The following is a 9,974-nucleotide window of genomic DNA, read 5'->3' on the forward strand; positions in this document are numbered from 1 at the left end:
AGACGCCAGCCACTGTGATTTACACCGTAGATGTTCTTGACTACACACATCAGATCATCAGGGCCTTACAGCTAACCTGATAAAAGAAGAGTGGGTTACACTTTATTTTAAGTGTCCTTGTTACAGTGTAATTATACATTTAAGTGCTCAGTAATATTAAGTTTAGTACATGTACTTACTACATGATTAGGGTTTGGCTTATGGTTACTTGCATGTAATTATGCATAATTAAGTGTTATTATAACAGTAAGTACATGTAACGTGTAACAAGGACACCTTAAAATAAAGTGTTGCCGAAGAGTGTTTTCATGAACTTTTTTTCATAGTTTCTTGTAGGCTCAATTTGTGTTAGTTTTAAAAGGTGTTGATATGATGTATGTTAAGTTGAAATGTGAAATGCGATGTGATTTCAGTTTCAGAAAAATGTCATGACAAATTCGCTCCTCTTTTCCAGTAACATATTTACTTTCTTAAAATATTGAACATCATTTTTAGTCACTAATAGCAATGCCTTGCAATTCTTGGATATCAAAATATAGCTCTTTCCCCTTCCCTGACAATTGTCTTTTTGACACTTAAACAAATGAGTAAAGCCTGAAGCTTGACTTAAACCATTTAAGACTGTTAAGTGCAGCCTAAGCCATATATTTAACATGTAATTTTTGAAAATACAGTTAATTAGAGACTGTTTTAAAGAGCTATGCTAATATTCAGATATTACTATGTGAGGGAAACTTATTAGCAGCTTTTTATTTATTTTTTAATTTTAATTTTAATTTTTTTGCGCTGAAGGCGTTGCGGTAGTTTTGTTAACTCCAAATGTTCATTTGTCATCAGTGGGAAACTATCAATAGCATTTCTCACCGTTTAAGATACATTTACATGTGAAATTGCCTTTTCACAATGATTTTAATATGAGTCTTTACCAGAAGAGTAATTATGTAAATTGAAGTAATTAGGAGGATATTTTCTGCTCTAAAAAAAGTTCAGACTTGTATTAGACATTCAGCAGCATTGATAGAAGCCCAATGGGAATTCCTACCATGTGAAGCAGAAGAAATCTGCATGTTTAACTGACATCTACACAGCCCAAGGATATGGCAACCTTGGCAAAGAGTCCATTTGCCAGGATAGAGAGAGACTTGTGAAAGTCAAACACCTACTTATGAGACGAAGGTGTGTGCCAGCTGACATGAAAAATCTGGTGCCTGGCCTAAGGGCAGGGTGGGGTGTTGATAGTGAAGGCAGTGAGAGTTTGGATTTCTTCCTGGATCCCGCAGCGCTCGGCATGAGGAGCCATAACTACAAGGGCTTGGACATTCGCTGTGACCTCTGGACACTGGTCATGTAGAAAAGACATATTTAATATTTAGACTCTCATCAGTGTGGTACAGCATGCAGAATATGACTTCTTTTCATTAACATTAAGATAAATGCAGTGATTATGAGTTATGTAAACAAATCATTGTTAAAACTCCATGCAGAAACATTATGAAAAATGTTTATAATTGAATATATTTTTTATTTAATTCATACATGTTAAACATATATTTAGTTTAAACCTTCAAACTGCAAAATGTACTTCAAGGGCAAGAAAATACATTTCCAAGCTTTTGGGTGAATGAAAAAAGGGACAATATGGATCTATATATAAAATATGTAACTTAAAATAAAATATTGCATTATGTTTGCCTTATGGGTCTGATTATTTCACTTTGGTGTTATAATAACTATGGAGATCAGTTTAAAAATATAAAATTATTTTTAATTCATTAGTGTTATGGCCAAACCTTATTAATTTTAAAATAAAGGTGCTATCTGCATAGAAGCTGGGAACGCGCTGTCCTAATAGTTAGGCAGTGTGAAGTTCTCTGGGTATAAAGTAGTAAGTCGAGAGGCAGGTGAGATAAAACTCAATAAAGTCATTATTCTATTTTGAACTACATCCCTAATTAAAATGACCAAATTACCCCTCTACTCATTCTCAAGTGACATTAAATTAAGGATGCATTGCAGTAAAAGTTAATACTCTTTTAAAAAAGAGATTTTAATGCTCAACTGCCTGCATTAAAATGATTTAATGAATAATTCAGTTTCTAAGGTAATCTAGCTATGAGAATACATTATAGCTGACCTATAGCCTCTATACTGTATTTTGTGTTTGTACAAATACAATTAACACTCCTATTGATTTGCAGTGCCATTTGCCTTTTATTAAGGCACGTTTGGGAAAAAAAACATGTCAATTGGATTTAGTAAAACATTTAAAGTAAAATAGTTTGTGATTGCACTCTGAGGGCCCTTGGAGATAAAATGTCAAGGCTGTTATTTTCTTTCCATTGTATGTGATAGACCACCTTTGCAAACCTCTATGAAAGTGAAAAAGAGTTGCTATCCAGATTACTGCAGTGCACTTTCACACAATAACAAAGACTTATGAAGCGGGAGAAGATGGTTTTGCATTATGGCTGCCTAGATAATTTCTGAGATCTGCTTTTTCTGCTGCTTTGAATGGCATTAATATTTAATCACATTATGAATTGGGAAAAGGAATACAATTACCAAAGTAAATACACCTGTCCCACCATGCAAGAAATTGCAAAAATCCCACAGCGCACAGCTTTCTTCCCCGAAGGTAAGGAGCGGGAGACGATTGCGCTAACTTTGAGATTTGCGACACTGTAATCCTTGACTCTATTTATTCGTTTTCCAGCATGCCGGTTCAAAGGTTCTCCACTGAGACTGAATCAGTGTTATCCCTCAAATATTTATTGACTCACTTTGCTTGCTCTAAGAAATCTAATACAATTAGCAGACCTTGGGGCCAGACTGTACCTGTACTCATCTCTCAAACCTATGTTTCGTCTTAAGTATCAAGGAATCTAATGGAGAAACATGATTCATAGAACTCTGTTAATAACATTATTGTGCTTTAATGCCAATTAATTCCGTTTAAAAAAGACCCTGTCTCCATCTGAAAGCCTTTATTTATTAGGTTAGTGAAAGATGCTTGTTAATCTTGCTTTGTCATTGCTCTCATCTGAAGTAAAATTGTAATATTCAACCTTGTGTGTGCTAAATTGGGCAATGGAAAATACATTTTATCATTTTCTATCACTGCTTGTAAGATTCATGGTCACATAAGAGATTGAAATATGCTTATTTTCCTCTCCTGCATACAGTAGAGGAACACAGCAAAATGTATTCTGCGGTTAATAGGTTCACTTTTGTTGGCCAGAGATCAGCTCATCATCCTCTTTTCCTTGCCCTTCATCACACAACCAGGTGACATCAGCCAAGTCCTTTAGAAACAGCAGGCTCTCATAGTGGTCTCCATTGGCAGTGTTTGTGGGTGTCTTTTGTGAATCTTTGACAGAAGCAGCATTGGCAATAGAAAACAGAAGATGAGAAGAGAAGGCTCTTGTGCTACATGTAGTTGAGTAGGAGAGCAAAGCTTCATCATGATCAAATGAAACTCCCTTTACAATCAGACATGAAAATCGACGATTCAATTTTAAGCAAACAGTTTTGTTTTGTTTTTTCCATGGAGAAAAATCTGAAATTGACAGAGTTCAGAAAGGAACTTAAGTTAGCATTCTTTACTACTTTCACAAGAAGCATAATAATGTCTGGCATTGACAAACATGCGTTTGCAGATGGCAAGTAGCTGATGATTTCTCAGAAAGCGTGGTTGTGTCTGTGTTCCCATTAATTAACAACAGAAGCTTGCGGTTCACATAACAGTGCATGAAACACCAGTGGAAGTAGCGATGATAAGCTTGATAAATCTGAAAAATATTATTAATGTGCATTAAGGTGAAAACCTTGGTGAAAAGAAAGTGTTAGGTTCACAGTTGTGCCTTATTTGTCTGATTTGAAATGACAAATAAGTTGTCAAATAAGTTGTCACCCTTTTTCTTTGTAGTCAGAAATAATTGGTACGTCACCCTACAGTATCTCCTTGATTCCATTTTCTGTACTGGCTGAGTGTTTCACATTGTTTTCTTTGGCCTTCCAATGTCATTCCAGTTCTCCGAAGTGTTGTTTATGTTTTATTTTTTATGGCTCAGAAAGCCTTCCTCTGCTGTCCTGAGTGCTGCTGGGTTGGAATGGCTCTCGATGGGAGCTCCACTCTTCTGTTGAAACAGATTTACAGATGAGTTATGCAAAATGAAAATGCCAGTGCGACTGGTTGCAAAAAACCTGGCTGACAATGGCTGTTCAAATATTATCCTAAAACACTAGTTTCTCAGCATTTTATTTACTGAGCACCATACAGAATCTTTCAGTATTTCTTGTAATTTCCAGCATGGAAAATTTGGAACGTTGGAACTTTGTGAGAAGGCCTTGTAAAATATTCACGTAAAAGAAATATTAAGTACTCACCATGTCTTCTTTTTCAAGTCAGGGTCAAATTTCTCCAAACAGCTTTGGTCAAACTTGAAATAATATAAGGTATGCGAGCACCTCAAATCTCAGTTCACATCTTAAGGTCAACTGTGATTTCTGCCTTTGCTTTAAGAGAAGTGTTATAACAGAAGCTATGGGCTATAAATATCACAGCTTTTATCCATTATCCACAGTGTCCAGACCTCAGAGACACAGCTCAATAAAAGAACCACTATCAAACTGCACAAAAGTTTTTCACACTGATTTTTAGTCAACATTCATGTCATGAAAAACTTGATGGAGTTTGATACTTGTGCTTACATTTGATTAGTAGACAGTGTTTTAGAATTAATTATTAAATACGGTTTCAAATTCAGAATGTGGGCTTGCAAAGTCCAAAGTTGCTTGCTACGAAAAGCAAAGAAAAGAAGAGTGCGTTGTCCTGCCGAGCTTAATTCTTTTTTTTTTCTTTTTTTTTTTTGTCATAGCCCTCATAGACATTTCCAGATGTGATTGTGTTGCCTACTGATATGGTCAAGTAGGTATAGCTGAATAACAGCAATTAATAATGCTCACATCAGCATAACCTCCATTCACAGATGAATGTGAGAACATCTGCTTTGTGTAACAAAAGAACCACAGTAGTTAAAGTTATTCCATCCCATCTGAAGGAGGAACCCTCCCTCTTGATCAGGTTCCCAAATTGCCAGTGGAAAGAAAGTTTGGCTCTTTGGATTCCAGTGAGAGGGACTTCTGGGTGGAAGAAGGTTTCCAGAGAAGATTATCTTCGCTCCAGCTACAATTATGGAGAGTAACCCTTACTTCAGCAGTCAACAAGTGCTTTGCAAAGATGTGAGTATTATATGTGAGCCTTAAATGTGATACAAAATTAGAAAGTTAAAACTCATAAATCTAGATGAGGGGGGGGGTCTAAAAGAAAATCAGTATTCAGATGGAATGATGATTCTCTCTGTAATGTATAAATATAAATAAGTAAATTAATTTTTTCTTCTTTTAAAAAAAAATGCTTAAAAGGTTCAGTACAGAGGATTTGATAAGTGGAAGATCTCAGATTGATTTTTAATTTGTGTTAAATTGCTCTTTTCAAAGGTTGTGATATGTGAATGTCAGGTAGGGTAAAATGTTAATTATTTCTGACTGCAAGGCTTTTTGAGTGTTTAGTTTTCTGAGCTGCTTTCTTGCACTCTGTGCCTTTTCTCCAGCTGAGCGTCGCATTGCACGGCTGTATGGCTAGACGTTACTACTGTGCAAATTATTCCACATGATTTACAATTAAGTAATCAAGATCATTTTCTCAGCATTGTATACACAATCATGTGTCTGCTCTGCTGAAAATCAAGTGGGTGGATTTCTTTCCAAAAATAATGTAACAACACAGAATTATTAATACTCCCTATCAGACTAGCATGGAGCCGGTGATGATAAATATAGATTTGAGCAATTGTACAACAGTGTGCAATTTCTTTTAAGAAGAAGTCAATCGCCGTCAATGATGTAAAATAACAGACATTACAAGGGGATTCTTCCCATTTTATCCATTCAGATGAAAATTGTCTTAGGACAGCCGTCTACAGGTTCAATTTTTCTTCCTTTTCTCTTATTCTCTCTCTCCCTCCACCTTTCTTTCAACTTTTTTTCCTTTCCTTTCCTCTCTCATCTCGCGGTCTCTTTTCTCGCACCCTCCCTCCAGCTCTACCTCTCTTCCTCACTCTCTCTCATCAGCAGGGGGCCCTCGGCTCCCTTCATCACTGTAGACTCATACTCAATCCCGCAACAGCAGAATTGCTTCGCTGATTCTTAACCTTAAACCGGTTTAATACTGTTTTGCTGGCAGCCGTCGGTATATTTTCAGAGCCATTTGTATTCTGAGCAGATGGAATGTTGTCCTCCAGTCAAGTTTCCACTGCTTATGCAACCTCTGGATTTCAGCTCCATCTCTATTCACATTTTTGTTTCATGCAAGTGGAAATTCTTCTTTAGAGGAATTTCAGGCTTCTCTAAGTGTTTGTCCTCCTGTTTCCTGTCATGCGTAGAGAGAGGGCCTATGACTAGATGTTTTTAACAGGGCGTTTATCGTGTGAAACAGCGCATTTATATGTGTGCATACTTTTCCAGAATATATATATATATATATATATATATATATATATATATATATATATATATATATATATATATATATATATATATATATATATTAGATATATATTAGTTCAGAAAAAAATATCCTCAATGACATTGTCTGATTCCTGTGTCTTAAACTGTGAGATACTGTAAAGTACAATCGCAGGAGTCACCACCTTGGGCGACTTTTGGGACTTAAGCCACTAATGTTTTGTTTTTTTCACCTTGTCACAAATACAATTATTCAGAGCTGCAGGCTGCTCTATAAATCAGACGTGGTCTCGCAAGTCATATTTTGACTATTTTGCATAAAGTATGCCGTTTTTGGTTATTTATTCTGTCACAAAGTGAAAGAAATGATGGTGCTGCTTTCCATTCTACAGACCACACCCAGCCAGATCTTGAAAAAGTAGAAAATATTTCAAAGACATAACTCTGAAAATGGAGCAGAAGTGCTTAAGAATATTTTGTCAAATTTGGCTAGGCATTGGCATTTTGGGGAAAATGTGTTTTATTAAAACATAATGCTAATAATATAAAGAAACATTTTTTTAATATATATATCAGAAGTGCTAATATTAATAATAGCCAAGTACAGTACATATAGTGTTAAATATGAAACCTCTTAACTTCAATAGGTTAGTGTGACCATTTTAGTTTTATATTTAAAGATTTATTTCATTTAAATGACACCTCACAGCAACATTTCAACATTATTATTATAATAAAGTGCATTATTCAATATTTCATCAAAGCATGAAACCATATGCTCTAAATATCCGGCGCCCCTGGTCACCGCTGCTATTTCTGTTCTTTAAGCTTCTGTTTCGGCAAGAGACGTTGGCTAATTGAAGCTTGTTCCTCCATATTTCATAATTCTGATTGGCCATGTCCTGAGAGATAGTGTAGCACACCACTGTGAATAGTAAGCTTTTAGACTCTCCCTCCTGGAACTCAGCCAGAACAAAAGCCTCTCTTTATTAATTTGCGGCCATAAGCTCCGGGAATTTAATCGAACAGACGAACTTTTAATTTGGGACAATTTTAATAAATGTGACCTTTTGTTCTGATCTCATAAGAATTCAAATTGCCTATGTGATTATTTCTTTCTTAGTTGAGCATTGTGGTGCATATTATATTCAATGTGTGAAACCTTTGCATGAAATCACACCATATAAATGTTCAAATGTACGATAACGTGACTGGTTTTTATAGGTTGAGCTGGGGAAAGAGAAGGAAAGAAAGGCCAGGTATCGTGCTTACCAGTGTGCTGCTATCATCCTGAGTGTGGTATTCCTGATATTGGCCCTTTGTATCTTCAGTTTAAGATATATATGGAGTCCAAACCCTGGGAAGGTAAGAGAAATCCAAATATATTGTGGAGGCCAAGAGATATTATTGAGCATGGTGCATGGCTGTGGATTAATTAGGAAATGATTAGAATAACAATCGTGGAATGGAAATGAAAGACACAAAAACATCTGCACACACTGTTTAGTATTCTTGGAACTGACTGAATCCAATCTTGATTTCCTTGGCATAAACAATAACATCACAGAGTTGGAGAAAACGGCACAATGAATAGATAAATACATAGTATTTTTTATATATAATAAGATTGCTACAATAACCAGAACTGCAAAACATAGATATTATTCATTAAAGTTCCTCAATTCGTGTTGAAACCCAGAAACGGACAGCGTGTAAGTAATTGCCAATACCGGGGTGTCAACAAGCAAGAAAACCTTATGCTTCGGTATACTGCGTTATGCATAACTTCTTCCAGAGGATGTAACTCGTTTAACAGCCAATTCTTTTAACGCATTTGCTGAAGCTCCGGTCTAATTTCTGCATCAGATATTTCACGCTCCTGCTTGAGGAGTCATCACTTTGAGCAGCAGAAGCAGTGAAGATTCTCACAGGGCATGTAATGGGCTTAATGACATTGGAACTCTGGGCTGTGGAGATCGAGAGCGAGTGCTCACACTCTCGAACTGCTGCGGTTGGCTAACTTAAGGCCTGTGTAGTTGCTGATATCCAGCAACGAGCAGTATAATGGTGCTTTAAAACACAATGATAGGCCCAACTGTTTGGGGGTCTCCTCTCAACAGCAGTCAGGGGGAAATATTAGGCAAGCAATGAGTGTGTGTGTGTGTGTGTGTGTGTGTTTTACACACACAGTACGCCTCAAGTGCTGACATCAACAATGAAACCTGAATGTGCAACTATCGCAGCTCCGGGCATCACAATTCTGTAGCTTAGATATGAATATTTCAAACCAATACTGCATATTTCATAAGCCCCGCCTCCCCTTATTTAGACTTGATGAAATATGAAATGTTTCTCGTTTTCCTTATTTTGCTAGGTAAGACATCATCAATTATTCCCATGCTTTTAAAAGGTACAGCTCCTGACAAACTAATTAGAAGTCAATACATCAATAGAGCAGGAGATTGTCTTTGCCAATCCCTCCATGCGGCAGCAGGGAGAGGCAAAGCGGTCTCCTGTGTCTAGCTTTGCATAAACTGCTGTGGAAAGGTAATTTGCTCACCATATTGTATATCAATATGACATAGTAACCGCTTGGGAACTTCTTTTAATTACTTACAAACATATGTTGTTACAGAAGCCCAGGGAAGATAAAGAGTTAGCCATCATTCTTTACGCCACTATGTGTTTAAGATGGGCATGTGTGCGTCTGACTGTGCGACTGCGTGTTGTCCAATACCGCCATCATGTTTACCGTGTCCTAATTATTGTTCTACTGGTTCCTGTGGGATTAGACGCCTGTCATTTCACCTAATATAGCCGAATTTAAAGCAAATGCCTGTAAAATGAGACACGTTGTAGCACTGCTGCACTTTATCCAAAAACATCTGCTGCGGTAAGCTGATGACATCTATTTTTCTGACCTTTCTGAATGCTCGTTGTCTCTTAAGGAACCGTGGTTGACAGACGCACGTGCAGCACCCAAGTCGTGTTCTTTCAGGCTACCTTATCAGGCCCGAACCACCGGTGTCTGTCATATTGACCGCGGTGTTGGCGAACACCTCGAATAGATCACACGAACAGCGACGGAGAGGTGCTGTGAAATTGCTTTCGCCGCACACGTCTGTCAGGCTCACGAGACGCCCCCCATTATTCAAGCTGAAATTACTTTGCTCACCTTGTTGCTATGTTGTGTTTGCAAGGCAGCCTCGCAAAATGTGCCCCCATCCGGCTCTTAAGGACTTCTGTGTCCTGATGTGTATCTTAATGAACACAGTTGCACCTGCTCTCCAGTAACAGTGGCAGGTGCTGGGCAAGGAACGGCCCCCCCGAGCAGGTTTGTTTACTGGCCGTGTCCAGCAACCGGGCTTTTTTTTTTTTTTTGCGCTGTCGTGTCGGTCTCCTTGCAGGAAAGATGGATAGACTCCAGGAAGGCATGATGGCAGCACTGT

At 37.4% G+C, this 9,974-nt stretch overlaps 1 protein-coding gene across 2 annotated transcripts in view; it reads left to right on the plus strand.

Annotated features, from left to right (window-relative positions):
* Nucleotides 1-5,105: 5,105 nt before the first annotated feature.
* The window catches only part of tnmd (tenomodulin), a 36,123-nt gene continuing 31,254 nt past the window's right edge, over nucleotides 5,106-9,974 (plus strand). The window contains exons 1-3 of one of the 2 annotated variants that reach the window (XM_058797207.1): nucleotides 5,153-5,241; nucleotides 5,500-5,520; nucleotides 7,750-7,890. In XM_058797207.1, the coding sequence (XP_058653190.1) occupies nucleotides 5,194-5,241; nucleotides 5,500-5,520; nucleotides 7,750-7,890 (210 nt within the window). In that variant the 5' untranslated portion in view covers nucleotides 5,153-5,193. Of the gene's footprint in view, nucleotides 5,242-5,499; nucleotides 5,521-7,749; nucleotides 7,891-9,974 lie in introns of both variants that reach the window. The other variant, XM_058797208.1, reaches the window with a different exon arrangement.

Source organism: Onychostoma macrolepis, chromosome 14, assembly GCF_012432095.1.
Source record: "Onychostoma macrolepis isolate SWU-2019 chromosome 14, ASM1243209v1, whole genome shotgun sequence".
NCBI lineage: Eukaryota > Metazoa > Chordata > Actinopteri > Cypriniformes > Cyprinidae > Onychostoma > Onychostoma macrolepis.